Source organism: Danio rerio, chromosome 8, assembly GCF_052040795.2.
Source record: "Danio rerio strain M-AB ecotype USA chromosome 8, GRCz13ab, whole genome shotgun sequence".
Classification (NCBI taxonomy): Eukaryota; Metazoa; Chordata; class Actinopteri; order Cypriniformes; family Danionidae; genus Danio; species Danio rerio.
In genome coordinates, this window is record NC_141028.1 from 37375965 (window position 1) to 37403568 (window position 27604).

Genomic DNA, 27604 nt, shown 5'->3' on the forward strand with positions numbered 1-27604 from the left:
TTAAAATGTAACTTAATAAAATTTTTTTAATGACATTTGATTGTAACATTTAACTTTTTCCTAACACTGATTTTGGTTGGTTAAGGTTTTGTGAAGCGTGATTCAGTAATGCTGATTTTACTATATTTATTTACCGGTTATAGAATAGTCTAACCGTGGATTGGCTTGCATGTATGGGCATAGTTTGACGTCTTTACCTAAAACTTTAAACCTTTATAGGCCTATTATAGGCCCATATAAGGATAATAAAATTTGATATAAAGCACTCGTTTGGCAATGAACCATGATCTGTCTGCGTTGATAAATGGTATAAAATCAATAATAGCAAAACTGCATATCATTATTACTATAAAAAAGTATATTACTGCCTTGAGTCAGTAACTTAGGCAGTAATGCAAAGTAATAATTAATGTGAATAAATAGCCTAAATGAAAGGAACAAGAGGGACCAAAATTAGTCATGGGATTAAAATGCCTCCTCAGTTATGATATCCTGGCGCCGGGCCTGCTACCCTCGCAAGTATATTATAAACATACGGGAAGTAGGGCTATGCAATTAATCGAAAATTCGATTTTGATTATGGCTTCAAACGAATATGAAAATCATTAATCGAGATAAAACGATTGTTGCATCATATATCGTCCTCTTTTCAGTTGTACACATTTGTTGCTCTGCAAAGCTCAGTTTCACGTGAATATTACTAAAAGCATGCATTGTAATTTTGCAGCACGGCATGTGCATCATTCATTGATGTACATTCGAATCATTCATGTTTTAAAAGCATGAATGAGACCGCATGGTTTGTGTATGCGGCACACACATATTCGCACACTGTGTGCTCAGAGCAAAGCACACACATCTAAAGTTATCTTAATGTGAGCATTTTAATGGTCAAATAGGTATCAAAACGCGATGTTCAGTGATTATTCATATTAACTCTCATTTAAGTAATAAACAAACTAGTTGAGAATCAAAAGACATGTGAAAGAGAAACCATAAATCAGAACCGTACTGCTCTTAAAGTGAAAGTGCGTGATATTCCTGCTGCCGACTGTTTTTACCATTAATCAAACAACAAAAGAAGACAATCCCTCACTGTTCTTGTCTGAAGGACTTTAGTAGCTATAATCAAAGTTTTTTTTTTTTACAGTGAAGATGCTTAAAGCACAGTTTGTTTCATATTTTTATTCTATTGTACATATTTCCCTTTCCTTTGCAGGGAGGAAAATAAATGAATACAGTTGAAATCTAAATTATTAGCCCTACTTTCCCCCCCCAATTTCTGATTAATGGAAAGAAGATTTTTTTTAACCCATTTCTAAACATAATAGTTTTAATAACAAATTTTTTATAACTGATTTCATTCATCTTTGTTATGATGACAGCACATATTTTACTAGATATTTTTCAAAATACAAGCATTCAGATTAAAGTACGATTCAAAGGCTTAATTAGGATAATTGGGCAAGTCATTGTATACCAGTAATTTCTTCTGCTGACCATCAAAAACTACTTTGCTTAAGGGAGCTATTAATATTGACCATAAAATAGAATTCAAAATATTTAAACCTGCTTTTATTTTAGCTGAAATAAAACAAATAAGACTTCCTCCAAAGGAAAAAATATTATAGGAAATACTGTGAAAAATTCCTGAATCTGTTAAACATCATTTGGGAAATATTTATAAAAAATAATAATAATAATTTCACAGGAGCCCTAATAATTTTGACTTGAACTGATAATCATTTTGAATAATTGTGATTAAAATAATGACCAAAAAAATCGTGATTATGATTTTTCCCATAATAGAGCAGCCCTAGCGGGAAGCACTGTAATTGATAAAAAAATAAGGTGTGTATTAAGGACATTTCAGTATTTATTAAGTGTTGTCCACAATAAATAATAATCATATTAATAAAAACACTGATTTAAAAAGTATTTTGTGACACCTACATCTATCATTACAAACACAGGTTTGTTTTAAAATAATAACTCTGTACCAAAGCGTTTATTTTAGGCCTGTATAAACTATAAAACATCTCTGCAAATTAATGCAATGCAATATAAAAAACAAAATTCAATATTTTGTCAATATTGCCTTGTCTCTCAGCGCACAGGCACACGCACTGAACTTCAAGTAACAGACAGAAAAAATAATTTAAAATAATGTAGCACACCTTGCAGCTTTCTTTAAAATTATGATAGGCCTGTATATAAAAATAGCGCCAGACCGTTTCTCAGTATTTCGCTGGTAATGTTTTTAAATAAATAATTAGGCCTACTTAAATATTAATTTGCTATTAATGTACAGTAATTGAGACAAAATAACATAATAGTAAAATATAAATATAATAAAAGTAAAATAAGAGTAATAATAAGAAAAAAATAAGATTTTTAATAGGTAAAAGTAAGAGTAAAATATAATCAACAAAATGTAAATTAAAACTGTGAATTAATAGGTAAATAAAAAGCTTATTTATTGACCATCTTAGTCCTATCACTTTAAAATAACAAACACTGTTTATCACTCTACGACGCAATAGTTTTTATTCATAACAATTTGCTTTTGTATGTTATTATTAGCAGTAATAATTATTATATCCATATTTATATTTGTTTTATTAAAAAAAAGCTTAGATTTGCCCACCTGCAGGTTTTAGACCATATGCGGGCAACATGTTTTTTAGGATATAACTCAGGTTTATGACAACACTTAGTTATTATTGTTCATTTATTCATTTGCTGAAAATTAGAACTGCATTTAGAAATAGTTTTGAAACAAATACTTGCGCTTAACAAACGCAACTAATTATTATTATTAGGCTAACTGATGTCTGTGCGTAAAGATTTTCCTATCCACCAAGAGCGAAAGTGAAAGTAGATCATTTATCTCTCATTCTCGCGCGGTAGATGCTCTGTTTAACAGTTTTCTGTTAAAAATAACTGTTAACTGTTTGCTTGTGAAATGCTCAGTTTTTCCACTTAAACTTACTTTACGTCATGTAAATAGCAAATGCGCTTATGGCACGATGCAAGGCTATTAAAGGGAATGGGAGATGAGACTCTGATTGGTTTATTCTCAAAATACACCTATAACTCATTAAGAAAATAAACTCAACCCTTTAGATCATGCTTAAAATTTGCTTAAAATAAAAAAGGCCTAAAATGCACATTATTTTTAAAGTAATTTTAGTTACTTAGTTTCTTCCTGCATTGTTATTGACAGAAATTCTTAACATCACCACCATCACTGTCTGGCTTCCTGGATTTCTGTCAAGATTCACCTGTTATTTCCTGAAGGGAAAAAGTGAGAGAGACATTATTATTCACTTATTTAAATTATTTAATTATTTTAATTATTATTAGTTTATTTTCTTAATAAATTAAAACGTGCACTCATTGACTTCCATGTTATTATTTTTCCTACTATTGGACTTTTCTACTTTACAAGTTTATTTTTTCTGTTAAACGAAAAACAAGGTATTTTGATGGAAGAAGAAAACCTGCAATCATTGACTTCCAAAATAAAAACACCAAAAATATGGAAGTCAATGAGTACAGGTTTTCATCTTCCATCTTCTTTTGTGTTTAACAGAAAAAATAAACCCATAAAGGGTGTGCAAATGATGACACATTTGTCATTTTTGGGTATGAGCCAGTCACAGAGTTGTTTTCTACAGAGGTTTGTTAATTCTTGACAAAAGAATTAACAAACCTCTGTAAAAAACAACTCTGTGTTGGTCAAAGCGACTGGCTCATGGAGGTACTGAAACAGAAAAGCAAAGATAAAGAAAATTCAACATTCGTTTACTTACTTTTAAAGTCTCGCATAACAAACCATGCCCTCATAAACCATGAAGAAACACATGTTATAATAGTCTACTGCTAGCACCATGTAAACCTACACATACTGTGTCCTCATAAACCATGAAGAAACACAGATTGAAGGAAGTGAAGGATGAGCAAATGATGACAAAATTGTCATTTTTGGGTGAACTATCCTTTTAAGGAGTGTCAAAATAGCATTACAAAAGAATTAACAAACCTCTGTAGAAGACAGCTCTGTTTGTGTTTGTCAAAGTGACTGACTTATAGAGGTGCTGAAAGAGAGAAGTAAAGAAAGATGAAGAAAACATGAAATTCACTTACTGAAAGCTTTAAGTCTTGCAAAACCAATCATGTCCTCATAAACCATGAAGAAACACACACGTTATAAAATAACAGTCTACTGGTAACATTGTAAACCTACACATACTGTGTCCTCATGAACCATGAAGAAACACACAGATTTAATAAAACAATAGTCTACTGCTAAGTCACATCCAATAGACATACTTGGTCCTCATAAACCATGAATAAACACACAGGACTGCTAACCTGCATTTAGCAGAAATAGGAAACTGTTACTTTAGCACTTAAAAGGATGGTTCATCCAAAAATGAAAATGTACTTGCTATTAATATACCCCAAAGCATTCCAACCCTTTAAGGGTTTATTTCTTCTGATAAACAACAAAAACAAGATATTTTGATGGAAGAAGAAAACCTGCAATCATTGACTTTCATAATAGAAAACACAAAAAATATGAAAGTCAATGGTTACAGGTTTCCATCTTCTTTTGTGTTTAACAGAAAAATAAACCCATAAAGATTTAAAACAAGTAAAGGGTGAGCAAATGAGGACACAATTGTCGTTTTTGGGTGTACTCCTTTACTCTGCCCTCATAAACCATGAAGAAACATGTTATAATAGTCTACTGCTAGCACTATGTAAACCATTGTAAACCTACACATACTGTGTCCTCATATACCATGAAGAAACACACAGATTTAATAAAACAACAACCTACTGCTAAGTCACATCCAATAGACATACTTAGTTCTCATAAACCATGACTAAACATACAGGACTGCTAACCTGCATTTAGTAAAAATAGGAAACTGTCAATTTTGCACTTAAAGTGATGGTTCACCCAAAAATTAACATTTACTTACTATTAATTTACCCTCAAGTGTTCCAAACTTTTATGGGTTTATTTCTTCTGTTAAACACAAAAGATACTTTGAAAACTGATGAAAACCTGTAACCATTGACTTTCATATTATTGGTATTTTCTATTATGGAAATCTATGGTTACAGGTTTCCATCTTTTTTTTTAAAAGTATTTTCTTTTGTCTTTAACAGAAGAATTAAACCCATAAGGTTTAGAACAAGTAAAGGATGAGCAAATGATGAAACAATTGTCATTTTTGGGTAAACTATCCCTTTAACGACTGTCAAAATAGCTTGACAAAAAATTAACAAACCTCTGTAGAAGACAGCTCTGTTTGTGTTTGTCAAAGTGACGAGCTCATTGAGATACTGAAAGAAAGAAGCACAGAAAGATTAAGAAGCAGGGCTCGAAATTGCGACCATTTTGGTCGCATATGCGCCCGAAAATTAATCTATGCGACCTCATAATATATTTGGGCGCATTAGTGCGACTGCAGATAATGGTTGTAGTGCGACCTGTTTTGGTTTTTTCTAAAAACATGCTGAATCGCTCTTCCCTGCCTCTATATTGGTTCATATTAGCTGTCATTCACTCAAGGTATTGCGCTGTCAGATGACAGGGAAGGAGCTTTTATGACCACAGGAAATGCAAACGGCTGAAGAGTAAAAACTTAAAGCTCACAAGTTTGAAAACCCCACCTAAGTTGAGGCGCAGATGAAAGCGATCATGACACGTCACGTGGTGAATAATGATCCGCCAGCTGTGATCAATCGAGTACGCGCTTCTTGGAGAAGGTGCCCGAATCTCCATGCGTCGCTTTCACTGCGTGTTCAGCGCAAATGTCCGCTGAAAGTCAAATCTAATACTGTACATATCATCGCCAAAGAAGCTCGCCTTTACTAAGTTTACACTGAAACTGCGGCTCATAACAAAGACCGGATTTGCGCCGATGGTTAGCGCAAGAATCTTGCGCTGCCTACTTATTAATTGGGTCGGCTGACTCGCCTGCTTTTCCACAAACACAGAAAAATGAAGATCATCTCAGACTGAACCTTTAAATTGACACAAACTGAAACCAAAACTTTAAAAGAGTGATAGAAGCGAGACTTTACTTTCTTTCTTTTGTCTATTCTTTTTTAAGGTATATATTATTTTTTTATTTATTTACTGATGACTGCTTTGCAGCTTTCATCATTGAATTGAATGATTTATTATAATCTTTTGTTTGTTTTGTAGCAGAAATATTATTTATTAAATTGACATGCATATAAAAACAGCAGTACAAAATTAATATTTCTTACTGCAATGCTTCATTTTTGTTTGATGCAAACTATACAATTATTTTTCATAAAGTAACAGACTTTTAATAGCAGATAACCTACATTCATGCACATTCAAGGCAGTATCATAATGAGAAATGGAATTCATTGTTACTATTATTGTCATTTTCATCATCATTAATATTCTATGGCCTAATTATTAGACATTCATTTTGGAATTATTGCACACAAATATCAATGTCTTCGCAGCATTAGTTAGATAGTTGTTTCTGGTTTTTGTTAGTCCTATTAATGTTGTTTTAAAATACAATAAATCCCTTAAAAAACAATTTGCAGCGGTGCTCATTCATTTTTGGTGGGTGCTCCTAAATTTTTTCTGGTGCTCCTAAAAATTTTTTGGTGCTCCTAAATATTTGAAGTTGGGAGCACCGGTGCTACCAAGTAAAAAAGTTAATTTCGAGCCCTGAGAAGACATGTCATTGGCTTAATGAAAGCTTTATGTCTCGCAAACCAATCATGTCCTTATAAACCATGAAGAAACACACAGATTTAATAAAACAATAGCCTGCTGGTAAGTCACATCCAATAGACATACTTGGTCCTCATAAACCATGACTAAACTCAAAGGACTGCTAACCTGCATTTAGTAAAAATAGGAAACTGTCATTTTAGCACTTAAAGTGATGGTTCACCCAAAAATGAACATTTCCTTACTATGAATTTACCCTCAAGTGTTCCAAACCTTTAAGGGTTTATTTCTTCTGATAAAAAACAAAACAAGATATTTTGATTGAAGAAGAAAACCTGCAATCATTGACTTCCACAATAGAAAACACAAAAAATATGGAAGTCAATGGTTACAGGTTTCCACCTTATTTCAAAGTATCTTCTTTTGTGTTTAACAGAAAAAATAAACCCATAAAAATTTAAAACAAGCAAATGGTGAGCAAATGATGACACAATTGTACTTTTGGGTGAACTAGCCCTTTAAGGAGCGTCAAAATAGCTTGACAAAATTATTAACAAACCTCTGTAGAAGACAACTCTGTTTGTGTTTGACAAAGCGACTGGCTTATGGAGGTGCTGAAGGAGAGAAGTAAAGAAAGATGAAGAAAACATGACATTCACTTACTGAAAGCTTTAAGTCTCACAAAACCAATCATGTCCTCATAAACCATGAAGAAACAAACGTTATGAAATAAGTCTACTGGTAACATTGTAAACCTACACATACTGTGTCCTCATGAACCATGAAGAAACACACAGATTTAATAAAACAATAGTCTACTGCTAAGTCACATTCAATAGACATACTTGGTCCTCGTAAACCATGACTAAACACACAGGACTGCTACACTGCATTTAGCAGAAATAGGAAACTGTAATTTTAGCACTTGAAGGGACTTTTTAAGTCACGCATAACAAACCATGCCCTTATAAACCATGAAGAAACAAGTTATAAGTCAACTGCTAGCACTATGTAAACTTACACATACTGTGTCCTCATAAACCATGAGTAAACACACAGATTTAATAAAACAATAGCCTGTTGCTAACTCACATCCAATAGACATACTTGGTCCTCATAAACCCTGACTAAACACACAGGACTGCTAAATTGCATTTAGTAAAAATAGGAAACTGTCATTTTAACACTCAGAGAGATTGATCACCCAAAAATGAACATTTACTCACTATTAATTTACCCTCAAGTGTTCCAAACCTACAAAAAAAACTAGATATTTTGACAGAAGAAGAAAACCTGCAATCAATGACTTCCATAATAGAAATCAAAAATAATATGAAAGTCAATGGTTAGAGGTATCCATCTTTTTTCAAAGTATCTTATTTGTTTTGTCAAACAGAAAAAAAGAAACCCATAAAGGTTTGGAACACTTGAGGGTAAATTAATGGTGAGTAAATGTTAATTTTTGGGTGAATCATCCCTTTAAGTGCTAAAATTACAGTTTCCTATTTCTGCTAAATGCAGTGTAGCAGTCCTGTGTGTTTAGTCATGGTTTATGAGGACCAAGTATGACTATTGGATGTGACTTAGCAGTACAATGTTTTTTTTATTAAATCTGTGTTTCTTCATGGTTTATGAGGACACAGTATGTGTAGTTTTACAATGTTAACAGAAGACTGTTGTTTTATAATGTGTGCTTCTTCATGGTTTATGAGGACATGATTGGTTTAAAGTACCAAAATAGCTTGACAAAACAATTACAAAAACCTCTGTAGAAGACAAGTCTTTGTGTTTGTCAAAGTGACAGGCTCATATAGGTACTAAAAGCGAGAAGCAAAGAAAGATGAAGAAAACTACTGAAAGCTTTAAGGCTCGCATAACCAATCATGTCCTCATGAACCCTGAAGAAATACACAGATTTAATAAAACAATAGTCTACTGCTAAGTCACATCTAATAGACATACTTGGTCCTTATAAACCATGACTAAACACGCAGGACTGCTACACTGCATTTAGCAGTGATAGGAAACTGTTATTTTAGCACTTAAAGGGGTAGTTCATCCAAAAATTAACATTTACTCTATTAATTTACCCTCATGTGTTCCAAACCTTTATGGGTTTATTTCTTCTATTAAACACAAAAGATACTTTGAAAACCAATGAATATTGACTTTCATATTATTTGTGTTTTCTACTATGGAAGTCTATGGTTACAGGTTTACATCTTTTTTTAAAGTACTTTCTTTTGTCTTTAACAGAAGAAATAACCCAAAATGGTTTGAAACAAGTAAAATGTAAGCAAATAATGACACATTTGTACCGTTTGGGTGAACTATCCATTTAGGGAGTGTCAAAATAGCATTACAAAAGAATTAACAAACCTCTGTAGAAGACAACTCTGTTTGTGTTTGTCAAAGTGACGGACTCATGAAGGTACTGAAAGAGAGAAGCAAAGATAAAGAAAATTTACCATTCGTTTACTTACTGTTTTAAGTTTTGCACAACAAACCATGCCCTCATAAACCATGAAGAAACACACGTTATAATAGTCTACTGCTAGCACCATGTAAAACTACACATACTGTGTCCTCATAAACCATGAAGAAACACGCAGTTTCCATAAAACAACATCCTACTGCTAAGTCACATTAAATAGACATACTGTGTCTTCATAAACCATGACTAAACACACAGGACCGCTACATTGCATTTAGCTGAAAAAGGAAACTGTAATTTTAGCATTTAAAGGGATGGTTCACTCAAAAATGAACATTTACTCACTATGAATTTACCCTCAAGTGTTCCAAACTTTTATGTGCTTATTTCTTCTGATAAACAACAAAAACAAGATATTATGATGGAAGAAGAAAACCTGCAATCAATAGCCCCTTTCACACATACAGACCTTTCCGGAAAATTGCCGGCAATTTTCCGGAAAGGTTGTATGTGTGAACAGGTCCTTTTTGAAAATACCGGTAAATTCGTTCTGGCTATTTTCCGGAAAGAGAAGTTGTAACATTACCGGCAATGTGCCGGAATGCTGCGCTGTGTGAATGCAAAAGGAAGATTCCCGTAATAAGCGCGTGCACGTCTAGAACGTGCTGACGTGAGACGTCTGCTTTAGCCAATCACAACAGTCAGACGCATTTACGTCCGCGCGGTTTGTGAGGATAAAAGCCTTTGAATATTTTTCCAGACACATTTAGCTGCTAGAAGTTAGTCAGATCACGTTTATATGTTCTTCTTAATGATAACTGTGTAAATAATCATCGATGAGATGCTTATGATAAGCCGTTGTTTGTTTACCTTCAAGCTTTGCACATGCACATATCATGAACATCTCGACATGCGAAAGTGATCCTGCGAAAGTTGTTCACAATATTGATCATCCACAGAGTTTGTAATTTAGTCAAATGTTTACAAATACAAGCGCAGCCGTTTAAAGCTCATTTGTGGTGAATGTTGTCAGAATTTACCGGTATTTTGGAATGGATGTGTGAATGCTCTTTTCCGGAAAATTTCCGTAACGTCCTCGCCTGTGTGAACAGCGCTTTTTTGAATATACCGGTAAAGTCTTTCCGGAAATTTTCCAGATATTTACCGGTATCACTGTGTGAAAGGGGCTAATGACTTCCATAATAGAAAACACAAATAATATGGAAGTCAATGGTTACAAGTTTCCATCTTTTTTCAAAGTATCTTCTTTTGTGTTCAACAGAAAAAATAAACCCATAAAGATTTAAAACAAGTAAAGGGTGAGCAAATGATGACACAATTGTACTGTTTGGGTGAACTATCCCTTTAAGGAGTGTCAAAATAGCATTACAAAAGAATTAACTAACCTCTGTAGAAGACAGCTTTGTTTGTGTTTGACAAAGTGACTGGGTCATGGAGGTACTGAAAGAGAGAAGCAAAGAAAGATGAAGGAAACATGACATTCGCTTACTGAAAGCTTTAAGTCTCACAAAACCAATCATGTCCTCATAAACCATGACTAAACACACAGGATTGCTACACTGCATTTAGTCTAATTAAGAAACTGTCATTTTAGCACTTAAAGGGATGGTTCACCCAAAAATGAACATTTACTTACTATGAATTACAGGTTTACATCTTTTTAAAAGTATTTTGTTTTGTCTTTAACAGAACAAATAAAGAAACAAGTAAAGGGTAGGCAAATGAGGACACAATTGTACTGTTGGGTGAACTATCCCTTTAAGGAGTGTCAAAATAACATGACAAAAGAATAAACAAACCTCTGTAGAAAACAACTCTGTGTTGGTCAAAGTGACGGGCTCAGGGAGGTACTGAAAAAGAGAAGCAAAGATAAGATTTTTTTAACATTGTTAAATTACTTTAAGTCACGCATAACAAATCATGCCCTTACAAATTACGAAGAAACACACGTTATAATTGTCTACTGCTAGCACTATGTCAACCTACACATACTGTGTCCTTATGAACCATGAAGAAACACACAGATTTAATAAAACAATAGTCTACTGCTAAGTCACATCTAATAGACATACTTGGTCCTCATAAACCATGACTAAACACACAGGACTGCTAACCTGCATTTAGCAGAAATAGGAAACTGTCATTTTAGCACTTAAAGGGATGGTTCACCTAAAAATTAACATTTACTCACTATTAATTTACCCTCGAGTGTTCCAAACCTTTAAGGGTTTATTTCTTTTGTTAAAAACAAAACATACTTTGAAAAACGATGGAAACCTGTAACCATTGACTTTTATATTACTTGTTTTTTACTACTATGGAAGTCAATGGTTAGAGGTTTCTATCTTATTTCAAAGTATCTTATTTGTTTTGTTAAACAGAAAAAAGAAAACCATAAAGGTTTGGAACACTTGAGGGTAAACTAATAGTGAGTAAATGTTCATTTTTGGGTAAAACTATCCTTTCAAGAAGTATCAAAATAGCTTGACAAAAGAATTAACAAACCTCTGTAGAAGACAACTCTGTGTTTGTCAAAGCGACTGGCTTATGGAGGTGCTGAAAAAGAAAAGTAAAGAAAGATGAAGAAAACATGAGATTCGCTTACTGAAAGCTTTAAGTCTTGTTTAACCAATCATGTCCTCATAAACCATGAAGAAACACACACGTTATAAAACAATAGTCTACTGCTAACATTGCATTCTACATACAGTGTCCTCATAAACCATGAGTAAACACACAGATTTATTAAAACAATATCCTACTGCTAAGTCACATCCAATAGACATACTTGGTCCTCATAAACCATGACAAAACACACAGGACTGCTACACTGCATTTAGCAGAAATATGAAACTGTTATTTTAGCACTTAAAGGGATGATTCACCCAAAAACGAACATTTACTCACTAACAATTTACCCTCAAGGGTTCCAAACCTTTACGTGTTTATTTCTTCTGATAAAAAACAAAAACAAGACATTTGGTGGAAGAAAATCTGCAATCATTGACTTTCATGGTAGAAAACAAGAAAAGATGGAAACCTGTAATCATTCACTCCCATATTATTTGTAAGTATTTTCTTTTGTCTTTAACAGAATAAATAACCCCAAAAAGGTTTGAGACAATTAAAGGGTGAGCAAATGATGACACAATTGTACTTTTTGGGAGAACTATCCTTTTAAAAAGTGTCAAAATAGTTTGACAAAATAATTAACAAACCTCTCAAAGTGACGAGCTCATAGCGGTACTGAAAGAGAGAAACAAAGATAAAGAAAATGTAACATTTGTTTACTAACTGTTTGAAGTCTCGCATAACAAAAAATGCCCTCATAAACCATGAAGAAACACATGTTATAATAGTCTACTGCTAGCACCATGTAAACCTACACATACTGTGTCCTCATAAACCATGAGTAAACACACAGATTTATTAAAACAATATCCTACTGCTAAGTCACATCTAATAGACATACTTGGTCCTCATAAACCATGACTAAACATACAGGACTGCTACACTGCATTTAGCAGAAATATGTAACTGTCATTTTAGCACTTAAAGGGATGATTCACACAAAAATTAACATTTACTCACTATTAATTTACCCTCAAGTGTTCCAAACCTTTAAGGGTTTCTTTTTTCTGTTAAACACAAAAGAAGATACTTTGAAAAACGATGGAAACCTGTAACCATTGACTTTCATATTATTTGTGTTTTCTATTATGTAAGTCAATGGATACATGTTTCCATCTTTTTTCAAAGTATCTCATTTGTTTTATTAAACAGAAAAAAAGAAACCCATAAAGGTTTGAAACACTTGAGGGTAAATTAATAGTGAGTAAATGTTCATTTTTGGGTGAACTATGCCTTTAAGGAGTGTCAAAATAGCTTGACAAAAGAATTAACAAACCTCTGTAGAAAACAACTCTGTTTGTGTTTGTCCAAGCGACGGGCTCATGGAGGTACCGAAAGAGAGAAGCAAAGAAAGATGAAGAAAACATGACATTCACTTACTGAAAGCTTCAAGTCTTCCATAACCAATCATGTCCTCATAAACTATGAGTAAACACACATATTTGATATAACAATAGCTTGCTGCTAACTCACATAAAATAGACATACTTGGTCCTCATAAACCATGACTAAACACACAGGACTGCTACGTTGAATGTAGTAGAAATATGAAACTGTCATTTTAGCACTTAAAGGGATGATTCACACAAAAATTTATATTTACTCACTATTAATTTACCCTCAAGTGTTCCAAACATTTAAGGGTTTATTACTTCTGTTAAACAACAAAAACAAGATATTTTGATGGAAGAAGAAAACCTGCAATCATTGACTTCCACAACAGAAAACACAAATAATATGGAAGTCTATGGTTACAGGTTTCCATATTTTTTCTAAGTATCTTCTTTTGTCTTTAACAGAAGAAATATCCCAATAATGGTTTGAGACAAGTAAAGGGGGATCAAATAATGAGACAATTGCACTTTTTGGATGAACTATCCCTTTAAGGAGTGTCAAATTAGCATGACAAAATAATTAACAAACCTCTGTAGAAGACAGCTCTGTTTGTGTTGGTTAAAGCCACAGGCTCATGGAGGCGCTGAAAGAGAGAAGCAAAGAAAGATGAAGAAAACATTAAAAGCTTTAAGTCTCGCATAACAAACCATGTCCTCATAAACCATGAATAAACAGATTTAACAAAACAATAGCCTACTGCTAAGTCACATTCAGTAGACATACTTGGTCCTCATAAACCATGAGCAAACACACAGATATTAAAACAATAGCCTATTGATAGGTCAGCAAACTTGACATTGTTTCTCTTGATATCTCAATATTGTAAGCTATAAAAAAAAAGCTTTAAATATTAGTAATATTTGTTATTTCTCAAATGTGGTAAAAAACAATATTATTATAATATGTAGGCCTAGTAATGGTTAAAATGCTCAATTTTGCATAGATCTGGCATGTTAAACTTTAAATTGGTCTTTAATGCACAGGACAGAGATGACATCAGAATACAAATTCAAAATTCTGAAGATGAGTGTTAGATGTATGCTTGCACTCTCTTATGGTCCACATGCAAATAGATCATTTTCACTGGTATAACCAGGCATTTGTCATCATCAGATTTCAACTTGCATTATTTTCATCATTTAACAACAGTAGTTTATACTGCAACTGTGTAAACGTTTAATCTTACACAGGGCTCGAAATTAACTTTTTTACTTGGTAGCACCGGTGCTCCCAACTTCAAAAATTTAGGAGCACCAGAAAAAATTTAGGAGCACCACAAAAAATTTAGAGATGACATTGATATTTGTGTGCAATAATTCCAAAATGTGTATGTATTAAAATTCTAGAATATTAATGATGATGAAAATGACAATAATAGTAACAATGAATTACATTTGTCATTATCATGCTGCCTTGAATGTGCTTGAATGCAAGTTATCTGCTATAAAAAGTCTGTTACTTTCTGAAAAATAAATGTATAGTTTGCATCAAACAAAAATGAAGCATTGCAGTAAGAAATATTTATTTTGTACTGCTAAACAGCATATATATGCATGTCAGTTTAATAAATAATATTTCAGCTGCAAAACAAACAAAAGATTATAATAAAATATTAAATTCAAGGCTGAAAGCTGCAAAACAGTCATCAGTAACTAAATAAAAAAAAAATATACATCTCATGAAAGAATAGGCAAAAGAAAGTAAATAAAGTCTCACTTCTATCACTATTTAAAAGTTTTGGTTTCAGTTTGTGTCAATTTAAATGTTCAGTCTGAGCTGATCTTCATTTTTCTGTGTTTGTGGAAAAGCAGGCGAGTCAGCCGACCCAATTTATGAGCAGGTTGAGCACCGGCGCAATACCGCTGTTTGTTATGAGACGCAGTTTCAGTGTAAACTTAGTAAAGGCGAGCTTCTTTGGCGATGATACAGTATTAGATTTGACTTTTAGCGGACATTTGCGCTGAACACGCAGTGAATGCAACGCATGGAGATTCGACCACCTTCTCCGAAAAGCACGTACTCGATTGATCTCAGCTGGCGGATCAATATTCACCACGTGTCATGATCGCTCTCATCTGCGCCTCAACTTTAGGTGGGGTTTGCACTTTGCAAACCTGTGTGCTTTACGTTTTCACACTTTAGCCGTTTGCATTTCCCGTGGACATAAAAGCTCCCTCCCTGTCATCTAACAGTGGATAGCCTTGAGTGATTGACAGCTAATATGAACCAATATAGCGGCAGGGAAGAGCGATTCAGCACGTTTTAAAAAAAAAAATCAAAACAGGTCGCACTAATGCGCCCAAATATATTATGAGGTCGCATCGATTAATTTTCGGGCGCATATGCGACCAAAATGGTCGCAATTTCGAGCCCTGTTACACATAATACTCACCGTGTGAATAGAGGCTAATCTAAAGAAAAAACTTTGAATTGTTATATTGCGATTCTCAATATAATAATGTATCGCTACACCCATATTAAATGTATTATTATATAAAAATAACTGCACAGATACAGGAACAATAAGAAAATATCTCTTCAGATCAACATTTAAAAGACAATTATATAGACAAACCTCTTTGAAGCTCACTCTGTTCAGAATTCAAAGATAATGGCTCATGAGGAGACTGAAAAACATAATCAAAACACAGAAAATAAAGCTAAAACAACTCAAGTGTGTGCTAAACAGACATTATTAAACATTATATTTAATACTACATACGGTTCAAAATATGCCAATTTTTAAAATAAAATCCAATATACCCTACCTTTGCTTTTTCATGTTTGTTACAGGAGAGAAGGTCAACTCCTCCACATGACACACTCTAAAATTACAATTGTATGTTGTGATATCGTGCAGAACAATGTTTTAAAATTAAACACAAGGTACTTTTTTTTATACAAGATTAAAATTGTAACTCTGCCAAATAAAAACAGTTCTGTCAACACATGAACACTGACTCCACAGAGTATGCATCACAAACTTTTCTGGACAGTGAAAACTGATACAGAAGAAACTAAATCATTGAAAAAATTCATTATGTTGGTTTAATAGTGCACAAAAAGTACACTGTACAGGAAACTGGCCCAAAACAATTATCTAATACTTTACTATTTGATAGTGTCAGGCCCGGATTAAGAACTCAAGAGGTCTGTATTAAAAAAAATAAGAATAGAATACATTTTTTTCAAAACAAATCTATAATATATTGCCCACATTTTTTAAATAAATTATATATATATATAGTCTACAAAGATTTAACTTATTTTTTAAGAAAATGAAAATTTTCTTATGAAAATGAAAATTGATGGTATAAGTACACTTGTTCAAGCTAACTGAAGCAGTACTAAAATATATATTTTAAAAGGTATTTATTACTATTCTCCACTGTGCTTTGCGAGAGCGCTTACTGAACAGCACGTTCGTTGACATAAGACTGCCCAGGCACGAATGCAATGTGAGTGCAGGCCGTAGGGGGAGACGGAAGGGGGGAAAAGCATGCTTCAGCCTGGTTCATGGCAACTGTACAGTGCGAGTACGCCCTCAGACACACGATGAATCCAGTCTGCACTGCCATTAGCATCCTCCACCTGGTTAATGCTAGCTTGCACATAACATTACCATAACGTCTTCTATACTCTCATTCTCCTCATCATGGGTCTGTTTGAAGGAGTGAATACATGAAACATGCCTCAATAAAGATGCACCCTCTCCTCTTTTTCTCTTGTGATTGCCAAATCCACTTGTTCACTCATTTTGATCTACGGCAAATACTACACTACAGTCCGCTCAATTCAGTGCAGGTTATTTCAAAACTTACAAGCACTTCACCAATTAAAGCATGCTGTTTAGTTAAAAAAAGTAAAGAAGGAAAGGAAAAAATCTGCATGCTTTTTATACATGGTGACATTTTCTGACAATTTAAATACAATGATAATAATAATATATGATAGGGGTGTAACGATTTATCGTTGTACGATTTATTGCGATGCAAAAATGTCTCGATATGCATCGTGGCGTTATGACGATATGATTACGATATGACGTCCGTTTTCTCTTATTAGTTGAGCTGTTTGCACGTGAGCTACGTTCCACCTGCTGTCGCACGTGAGTTCAGATTGCAGCAGCAGTAATGTTAGCAAACCAAGATGAGTGGAGTTGAAATAGAGGATGGCCCATCCTCTCAAAATCAGACGTCTGGCAACATTTCGGTTGTACAGTAATTGCTTTAGACTCGTCCGCTTTTTGACACGCATACTGGGTCACACATCCTAAGTTTTAAAGTCTTCACAGTGATTTACATACTTTGCACAGCGACAGGGATACCTCCTAATGGTGTTGAAAGAGTCACATACTGTATTTATAAGGTACAATTCACCCTAAAATATCATTCTGTCTTCATATGATGTATTGGCGGCCGCAAAATCACACATGACATGAGCTGACCGTGAGCTGTTACTACAAAGGGCGGACTATGATAGACGCGTGCGTATGGCAAGCCGTTTTAACATTTAAACCTTTGATCTGACTATCCATAAATATATTTAGAGATATCTTTAATTATATTTTGACTAGTCATAATTATAATTCGACTAGTCAAAATATAATTAGAGATATCTCTAAATGAATTTAATTAAATATGAATTACATATATTTATGGATAGTCAGAACAAAGGTTTAAATGCTAAAACGGCTTGCCATACGCGCGCGTCTGCTTCAGTGAACAGAACCTGCAGGTTGTGACTAATAAAGTAGTAAACAACATTCAGTTTGTGGAACAGAGTGATCTTTCAGGAGCAGCGTGGGAAGTTTGAACAGCACTTAGCAGTGTAAATGAAACCGAAAACGTACACATTATTTAAACAATCATATCGATTTTAGAGTTATGATTACGACGAGCTAACCCTTTAAAGCTAAATTTGAGTACAGAGGTACACAAAAATGCATGTCAACATGATACACTTGATAGCCTCTCAGACAGATACACATAAGTTCAGGATTATCTTATAGAACTGCTGATTACCTGGAAATGTAGATTTTTTTTTGCACACAAAAAACGCAAGTGACCAAGCAAAGCCTTAAGCTCTCACTGTTAAATTCAATTGAATAGAAAGCTTATTTTTTTGCACCTTTACTTAAATTGTTCCTTAATTTTGTCTCTGTCATTTCAATAATATTTTTTAAGAAGTTTTTAAATTGTTTTATTTTCCAGAGACAGGCCTGTTTAATATATTTTCTAAAAGAAGGTTCAGTTTAACAAGTTGAAACAAAAGAAATACATAAAAAATAGTTTACTTGGTAAAATTTGCATTTCAGTTAAATTTTCAATTTTTATTCCAAATATCGTGATACATATCGAATCGTGAACACTATATCGTGATACACATCGTATCGTGAGCTGAGTGTATCGTTACACCCCTAATATATGATATTGACTATTTGCTAAGAGGAAATGCCTAGTTTCTAAAAAAAATGTTTTTAAAGAGAGGGAGGCAACCTTTATTAAGACATGTGCAACCTATTAAATGCTCTTCAACAGAGCCATGAGGTAGGAGAATATGGGTGAAGTAGCGCTAGTTGTGGCAAATGATAATCGACAGGCTAACCAGGGTTTGGGAAAGGGCGACTAATAGTGGTGTAACGGATCCAAAATCTGCAGTTCGGATCACTCTACGTTTTTTGAGTTATGGATCGGACCATTTTTTGGATCAGCAAAAAAGGGAGGAGACAATTTGCTTTCCATTTATACAAAAATGTTACTGCATAAAACATTGCTTTTAACAAACAGAAAATAGAACCTGTAATTTTAATAAAAAATAAAAATCAGGAAATAACCAGCTAAAAAAAAGTATTCAATATGAAATATGATCTTTGCTACTGTTGCTGATAATGCAAAATGTATAGAAATCTTGCACAACATATATTTATCTTCAATTAATGATTCAACAATTCACACATAAAACTTCATGTTTCATTATACTGTAGGTGTATTATATTTGAAAACCTATTCAATTACATAGTTTTGATGTTTGTTTGTCGCCATCTGTTGGTTACACAATGTAGTTGCTTTCACCAGCATCTTGTTTCATTAAACAGTGATTTTATTCTTACCATAATGAATGCATTAATGCAGGCTAAACAAACAGTGACAAAAAAACACCTTAATAGCCAAAAGCATTTATGTAGGTCCCACAACGTCATCATTATATTTTACAGGGAAGCCAAAATGCTTTCATTCATGCAATTTGAATGACACGGGAGGCGATCTCTCTGCGATTGTTATAAATGTTGGATTAACCTACAAGTTCAAAAAAAGTTATTAATCTACGGGTCACGCGCATTCCGAACCGTGGGTTGTGATCCGTATCGATCACGGATCAACAGTGATCCGTTACACCCCTAGTGACTAACGTCACAAATAAATAAATACAAATGAATTCTATTAAGATGTTGCTAACATTTGAAAATAACTTTATTATATATTTAAAATACCTATTTAGAGAAATAAGATAAACATCATCAAAACACACGAGGCACTTGTGACTTTATTTAACATTTGCATTATTTTAATTTTTTTTTAAATGTTTCCTAAAAATAAATGTATTTCCCATCTGATATCCAATGGGGAGAAAAAAAATAAGAATAAGTTCAGCAGACGGTATATTAGAACTCGAGTTGATGATCAATCGCGTCAAAACATGTTGCTGTGCATTACAAGCTACACCACTGGCGCTATTTAGTTATGTTGTCTCTGTCGGTCAGACATCACTTGTCTGACAAAATTTGTGTAAATGGCTTATTCCATCAATGTGTGTTATTAACCATTGGTTAATCAGGCCCTGGATAGTGTACAATCTTTAATAGTTTTAACTTTTCACTAATATGGAAATCATTAATATTAGCATTTTTTAGACTCTTAAATTAAACATTAACATTTTAAAGTGTGGTTTTCAATTAGGACATTTCTTTTTATTATTATTATTATTTAAATGTTATTTGTTGACATTTATAATGTCTTGTCATCAAATCATCATTCATGACTTAATTTTTTTGTGTTAAATTAAACTCCTTTTTGCATCTTAACATTTTATACACTATGCTTATAATGAAACAATAACTGGGGACTACCTGCAGTAAGAAAAAACATGTACAAAACTTTGGTACCTTTGATGTCACTGATGTACCTCCACGTAAGCATGTCTTTATCCTTCCCCAACCTCACATGATGAGCAGCATCTTTCAAAGGATTTAATCCTCTGCTTTGACTCTTACCACCATTCATTCACTGTTAAAATATTATATAAGGTTAAACTTCACAGTTTATAATATCAATACAATACCACATATGCAAAGCAGTATTAATATATGTGACGTAGTGTAAAATTCTCTAAAGAAGACCAAAACAGAAAATAGTAATATAGTTATCAAATTTCATAATACAGTTATCACATTTCAAACCATTTAACAAAATATAAGTTAGTAGTGCACTATTTTGACAATTTGATCAAATAAAGTTATTTAACTTGGGTAAGTTAACCTCTTTTCATAATAAAAGTTCATTTATTCAAATGTACAGTTTAACTGAACACAAGTTTATCACAAAAAACATTAGAAAAAATAAAACCACACATTTACATTACTAAATTCAAACATTTTGTTCAATCATGCTTAATAATTCAAGTTTAGTAAATTGTTTCTACGTCATATTTATGTTTAATATACCTTGTTACCATGTTATTTATACCATATTCGAATGGTCATTGCTTCTCACATAAAAGTATGTGTAGAAAAAAAATCACAGTTACATAGTGCATCTATCATAACGTTACATCTCATGGAATCAGACGGCGAATTGTTTACCGCGGAGGAGTGAGCTCTGCCCGGTTCTGGGTGAAATCGACACCGGCGCTTCCGAGCCAGATACAGGCCGAGCGCGTGCTATTATTAGCAAATACACATTTTGAAGAACTACGTCTGATGCTGCCATTACAAACACCTATTTCTAACGTTTATTTGTTCTCATCTTCTGTTCCCAGTCACTAATTATTATTGTCTAAAACAGTACGCGCCGGATATAAATATATAAATAAACTTGCTATTTTGAATAACAAGTGGAATAATACAGTACATATAATAATAAATAATGTACAAAGTATTAAAAACAAATGACTTATTTGTTTGATGTTTCACTGCTTGAAGCGCGACTGTCACGTCCACAGTCTTCATGAGGGACGTTTTCCCGCGATTGAATGTATGGCGCGAAATTGTGTAAGATTTGGCGCGAGTGTGTATAGAAATGCAGTACCAAGTTCCGCCTACAGAGGCGCTGTTCAAAGATCACACATACACATCATGGTTTACAAGACCATATTTGTAAAGGTCATAAAAAGCACACCAAGTGTAATAATAACCAAATAACAATGTAAACTTTTGAAACAAGTCTTATAATTATCATTTAGGTCATTGTAATGAATAATCATCATTTAAACCATTTTTAATATCCACTTAAATTTTTAGTTTATGAGACCACCAAAAATGGTCTCATAAACTAAATGGTCTCATAATGCTGGTGGGTAAACCTGAAAATTGGTTCCATAAACCACATATGCCAACACACACACACACACACACACACACACACGAATGAATTCATAAACACAATATTATGAAGTTTTGCTTTAATTTAGGAAAAGAGAAACTCTTCTGGGCTAAAATCTGATGGGTTTTTTTCAGCGTTCTTACTTCAGTCTTTAATGTCAGGTGATCCTTCAAATGTCAGTGTAAAGTGTTGAGTACACTATTAGTGCTCAGTCGTGTTTTTCATAGTTACCAGTGCCGATGGAGTTTTTTAAAGCGTCATATTCTGCTGGAAACGTTTCATTTGAATGGTAATGTCCCATAAGCGGAGGTCTTGTGAGTAACTTCACAAGTCGGTCAAAGTCTACACCGGTGACAAGCTCATCTACTCCCAGAACCTGCTACTCTCTACCTACACGTTGTCAGCTGATGTTTCAAAACCTCAACACTCGCATACAGAACAGCCTCAGCGTCTGCACCACTTATCGGCACTAGCTGCAAGTCTACACCCCCTCTGTCCAGAAGTGAGCACAGCCTCTTGGTACCATCCCAGCAAGCATTTTTTGGGGTGTTTAAAGGTGCCAACTGACCATCAAAAGTAAAAATGACTCATTTTATCTCATCCCAACAGGGAAACCACCAACAATAAAGAATGAGTTACTATCTGGTGTCATGGCTTTGCAATTAAAACAAGTTTAGTTATAATGGAGGTCATTGGGGGCAAAAACAGCCACTTGAACAATATGAACAATACATAAGGGTTAAAAGTCTAATAGACGGCTTGGTTAAAACCAGGCTAAATCTAGGCTGTCAGTGAGTGTGCACCCCTAACCCCGCCTCTCACAGTGACCTCACTAGCTCCGCTGAGTGCTTTGTGTCTCAGATTGCATGCAAGTCTGCAGCCAGATACTGCTGGAAGCTAGTCATCAAATACACAGGAACGAATGACTACACGTGTCAATCTGTCTATTAAACTATCTAATCTGTCTAGTCAGTCTTTTATTATCTTTTATATGCAAAAATATTCATTCATAAAAACATATGTATATATGAACACTGGGTCAAATAGGGTCCGTGCATTTTAAATCTAATAACAAAAATAACCCAATGTTGGTTTTGTCCATATTTAAATGAACGTGTGTAAACGCACGCTTTGATCAAACCTTTTATTCCCCTTGATGATATTGTGCTTTTTTTTCCCCTCAATGCCCTCCAAAGTTTCAATGTTTGGCCGTGTCTGCCATATCTGTTTTGTTTAAAAAAAAAAAAGGAAAAAAAAGGAATGCATCGGTTCCTGCATGTAGAATTCAGAAATCTCATGGCATTGAAAGAAAACTGGCAGCAGTTGAGTGCCGAGGTCAAAGGTCAGATGAGCAGGCATCACACCTGATAAACACCTGGGGCAACTGTACAGTAAAAAAAAACAAAAAACAACAAGATTAAGAAATATTGCTTTAATTTGAGAGAGACAAAAAAAAACTCTTCCGTGTTAAAATTTGATGTTCCTCCAGCGTTCTTACGTCAGTCTTTAATGTCAGGTGATCCTTCAAATGTCAGTGTAAATTGTTGAGTGTACCATTAGTGCTCAGTCGTGTTTTTCATAGTTACCAGTGCCGATGGAGTTTTTTTTTTTAGAGCGTCATATTCTGCTGGAAAAGTTTCATTTTAATGGTAATATGCCATGAGCGGAGGTGTATGAGTAACTTCACAAGTTGACCATAGTCTAGAGCGATGACATGCTCATCTACTCCCAGAACCTGGCAGAACGAAATGTTGCAGCTCGTCCGGTCTTCAATGATGAGCCCAAAAGAGGCCACTTCACAGAGCCGGCCCAAGGCTTAAGAGAACTGAGAGGCAGGACAAGATGGCGGGCTGGACTTGGTTAACTTTAGATTTTACACAAATCTCATTGTTTTGTTTTTCACCTAAAATAGTAATTAAAACATCCAAGATGTGTTTTGCCTCATCAAAATGTGGAATTTGATCAGCAAACTACTCATTCTAAGACAACTATGCCTTGGGCTAAATGACTTGGCTTCAAGTACGATGCCACACGATTCAGAAATGAAGGTACAGACTGCACAAACAGATAAACGACATGATGCATCTCATTTCACCACAACTAAAGGCAGCGACAAAAAAAAAGTCAAGCTCTCACGATGATGACATTTCTCATGCAACCCTTTAGCAAGCCTACATAGTATTTATGCCTAAAAGTCACTGCATGGGTAAATAAGAAACAAGCAACACACACACACACATATATATATATATATATATCCATGGGCCACTGTAAAGTAATATGGTTCTGTCATAACGTTTTGAATGAAAATCTGCATTTGGATAAGACACCTTTAGTATAGTTTTGATTTTAAGGCATAATAAAGATCAAATGCAAGTACGAGTGGATTTACATTGAAAATTTCAAACGCATCAAGAAAACCATGTGCTAAGGAAATTTCAAACCATTTGGAACGCACAGAGACGAGCTTTTGTGCAAAAATGAACTTAAAGGTGCCTTTAAAAAAGTGTCAAAGTACTTTTGAAAACAAAAAAGCAAACCCCCAATAGGTGGCAGCAAGAGGCCGCTTTATTTGAGTAAAGCATTGAACGATTCATTCAGCCAAAGAAGCCAATAGGATGAACGGACAGTTGAATCAATCCCTGAATCATCGACTCACCCGAGTCTTCTTGGCGAAGGCCTGAATCGTTCGTGCAGGGAAACGTCGCTGTGTATTATTCAGAGATGGCCAACTGTTCTGCTGTTTATTTTATTATACTTATCGCAATGATTTTACTACTACTATCAATAAAATTAATATTAGTAATGATAATATTGCCGGAAGTTGTACAGCGCATGCGTCACGTGTTCATCATCAGCATCCATGACAACCGTCCTGTGGGTGTTGTTTGAATCTCGCTGTGTCGATTGGCATCTGATCTCTGCGTCCTCCGTGACAATTTTTCCAGATTATCGATATTATTGATCGTTGGATACGTCGATTGATCGCCTGCTGTTCCCATCACTCAGGTTTGACCCTTTTTATTACGCTGTGCTTTGTGTTTGTGTTCAGTATGTCTTGTGTTCACTACAGGTTCCAGAGTCGACTCACCTACGACTCGCTCCAGTTTGAAGGCCTCAACATCAGCGCGGGGGAGCTGAAGCGGCAGATCATGAGGAGCAAGAGGCTGAAGTTCTGCCAGCTGAAGATCAGCAACGCCCAGACTGATGAAGGTGAGTTGAGGAAAAGACACTTCAACTGTTCTACGCTAACATTAGATGCGTTACATCAGACACTTCTGGAAGCTGTAAGGTGGTGCTGATGCTGACATGTAGGGATGTTTTGGCTGTTTTAAAAGGCTAATGGCTCTCAAAGTATACCGTGCTCCATAATTATGTGCTGATTCTGATTTTATTTTGCTGTCAGAATACACAGATGATGCTCTCATCCCTAAAAACACGTCGGTCATCATCAGACGGATCCCTGCGGCGGGACTGAAGTCCTCAAACAGAAGATTTGTTGGGTAAGTGCTGTGAAATGAGCACACGCGTCCTCTGTTAGATGTTATATGAAGACTCCTGGTCTGTCCCTGGTGTTTTAGTCACACAAGCTCCTTTGTTTTGCAGACATCAAGCTGGACGCTGGCGTGAACCTTCACCTAGAGCTGATCCTTCACTCCTCTCACTGGAGCAGTTGTTGAAGGTATTGAACAAATGAATAGCACAATAGCAAAACGCAATGTAAAGCACACAATATACGCACACGCACTCAGCTTCTTAGGGAGATTTGAGATTGTTTGAAGGGTTGAGGGTGAAAAAGATTCAAATGTGCAAATGCCTGTGAAACAGACTGAGAATCTGGCTGAGGCAAAGGCGTCAGAGGAGGACAAGCTGAAAGCGGTGATGTACCAGTCCAGCCTGTGCTACTACTCCAGCAGGTGAGCGTTCAGACACTGACAGGTTTGCTTTGTGAGAGATGTCTGAGCTGATTCTCATGGTTCTGATGTTCACTAGTGAGGCCATGAGGCTGCTTGGGATCCCGGGACACCACATTAGGCACTGCCCCACTAATGTGGTAACTGGGTTTTCCAAGCTCACGGTTGCTGTGAACTTGAGCTCTTGTCCTCATCAGTCAGATTGTTTGCTCAGAGTTTGACTGTCACTCCTCAATTCACAGGGCAGCCGCTCCGCGCCGCACAAGCGCATCCGGAAGAGCACAGGGATTCCCCGCAGCTTCCTGTTGGAGGTGGACGACCCAGACCGAAAGGGAGTCATGATAGACGGCAGCGGCCGATACGTCATTCCCATCATAGACGCGTGAGTAAACTGTACTTGGCATAGCCGCATGTTCTAGTGTTTGTCCAAATCTCACATGATGTCTGCTTGTGTGTGTTTGCGCTCGATCTGTTCAGTGAGGCCTATGCTGCTGAGAAGAGAAAGAGGCCGTCCTTCTCCTGCCAGACCGAGCCTTTGCCCTCCTCGTCCTCAGCAGGTGCGGCATCTTCGGTCCGGGACGCCGGAGGGAAACGGTCCCGCTCCCCATCTTCACCAGAGACGCGCGGCGACCAGAAGAGACCACGTCGCTGAGAGACCTTCATCCAAGAGACCTGGAGCCGACGTGTAAATATTGTACATAGTTTATTAATAAAAGATAATAAAGATTATAGCCGCATGAACTGTGTGGACTGGTTAACCTTCACTCCAGCAGTGCAACACACACACACACACACACACACACACGAATGAATTCATAAACACAATATCATGAAGTTTTGCTTTAATTTAGGAAAAGAGAAACTCTTCTGGGCTAAAATCTGATGGGTTTTTTTCAGCGTTCTTACTTCAGTCTTTAATGTCAGGTGATCCTTCAAATGTCAGTGTAAAGTGTTGAGTACACTATTAGTGCTCAGTCGTGTTTTTCATAGTTACCAGTGCCGATGGAGTTTTTTGAAGCGTCATATTCTGCTGGAAACGTTTCATTTGAATGGTAATGTCCCATAAGCGGAGGTCTTGTGAGTAACTTCACAAGTTGGTCAAAGTCTACACCGGTGACAAGCTCATCTACTCCCAGAACCTGCTACTCTCTACCTACACGCTGTCAGCTGATGTTTCAAAACCTCAACACTCGCATACAGAACAGCCTCAGCGTCTGCACCACTTATCGGCACTAGCTGCAAGTCTACACCCCCTCTGTCCAGAAGTGAGCACAGCCTCTTGGTACCATCCCAGCAAGCATTTTTTTGGGGTGTTTAAAGGTGCCAACTGACCATCAAAAGTAAAAATGACTCATTTTATCTCATCCCAACAGGGAAACCACCAACAATAAAGAATGAGTTACTATCTGGTGTCATGGCTTTGCAATTAAAACAAGTTTAGTTATAATGGAGGTCATTGGGGGCAAAAACAGCCACTTGAACAATATGAACAATACATAAGGGTTAAAAGTCTAATAGACGGCTTGGTTAAAACCAGGCTAAATCTAGGCTGTCAGTGAGTGTGCACCCCTAACCCCGCCTCTCACAGTGACCTCACTAGCTCCGCTGAGTGCTTTGTGTCTCAGATTGCATGCAAGTCTGCAGCCAGATACTGCTGGACGCTAGTCATCAAATACACAGGAACGAATGACTACACGTGTCAATCTGTCTATTAAACTATCTAATCTGTCTAGTCAGTCTTTTATTATCTTTTATATGCAAAAATATTCATTCATAAAAACATATGTATATATGAACACTGGGTCAAATAGGGTCCGTGCATTTTAAATCTAATAACAAAAATAACCCAATGTTGGTTTTGTCCATA

General features: G+C 35.3%; 1 protein-coding gene and 1 long non-coding RNA gene across 9 annotated transcripts in view; one reads left to right on the plus strand and one right to left on the minus strand.

The window, feature by feature from the left end:
- Positions 1–26474, plus strand: LOC100535429 (E3 ubiquitin-protein ligase RBBP6-like). Of its 4 annotated transcripts, XM_087262691.1 has the most exons (7): positions 24703–25036; positions 25230–25326; positions 25430–25505; positions 25652–25740; positions 25817–25877; positions 25980–26119; positions 26215–26474. In XM_087262691.1, exons 1-7 carry the CDS (start codon positions 24877–24879, stop codon positions 26387–26389), a joined length of 798 nt encoding a protein of 265 aa, XP_087118817.1. In that variant the 5' UTR covers positions 24703–24876; the 3' UTR covers positions 26390–26474. The 4 variants fall into 4 exon arrangements, with proteins under 4 accessions (XP_087118819.1, NP_001373483.1, NP_001373482.1 ...); XM_087262693.1 differs by lacking the exons at positions 24703–25036; positions 25230–25326 and adding an exon at positions 1–519 and having other exon boundaries at positions 25405–25505; NM_001386554.1 differs by lacking the exon at positions 25817–25877 and having other exon boundaries at positions 24688–25036; positions 26215–26452.
- The window catches only part of LOC141375869 (uncharacterized), a 178411-nt gene that overhangs the window by 13975 nt on the left and 136832 nt on the right, over positions 1–27604 (minus strand). Inside the window, exons 1-15 of one of the 5 annotated variants that reach the window (XR_015498153.1) lie at positions 21395–21471; positions 20389–20509; positions 15992–16048; positions 15799–15850; positions 13752–13806; positions 13105–13482; positions 12416–12443; positions 11703–11753; positions 10997–11047; positions 10583–10637; positions 9122–9176; positions 7302–7356; positions 5307–5361; positions 4046–4100; positions 3198–3294 (exon numbers count right to left, since the gene is read on the minus strand). This is a non-coding gene — a long non-coding RNA (uncharacterized LOC141375869). Of the gene's footprint in view, positions 1–3197; positions 3295–4045; positions 4101–5306; positions 5362–7301; positions 7357–9121; positions 9177–10582; positions 10638–10996; positions 11048–11702; positions 11754–12415; positions 12444–13104; positions 13807–15798; positions 15851–15991; positions 16049–20388; positions 20510–21084; positions 21472–27604 lie in introns of those variants that run through there. The other 4 variants (XR_015498152.1, XR_015498154.1, XR_015498151.1 and 1 more) reach the window with 4 other exon arrangements.

Excerpts from the sequence above, each read along its gene's own strand:
- LOC100535429 (XM_087262691.1), top strand. The coding sequence starts at position 24,877 with ATGTCTTGTGTTCACTACAGGTTCCAGAGTCGACTCACCTACGACTCG. Across the intron at positions 25,741-25,816 it reads CTGTGCTACTACTCCAGCAG|TGAGGCCATGAGGCTGCTTG; the intron begins GTGAGCGTTCAG and ends GATGTTCACTAG. Across the intron at positions 25,878-25,979 it reads GGCACTGCCCCACTAATGTG|GGCAGCCGCTCCGCGCCGCA; the intron begins GTAACTGGGTTT and ends CTCAATTCACAG.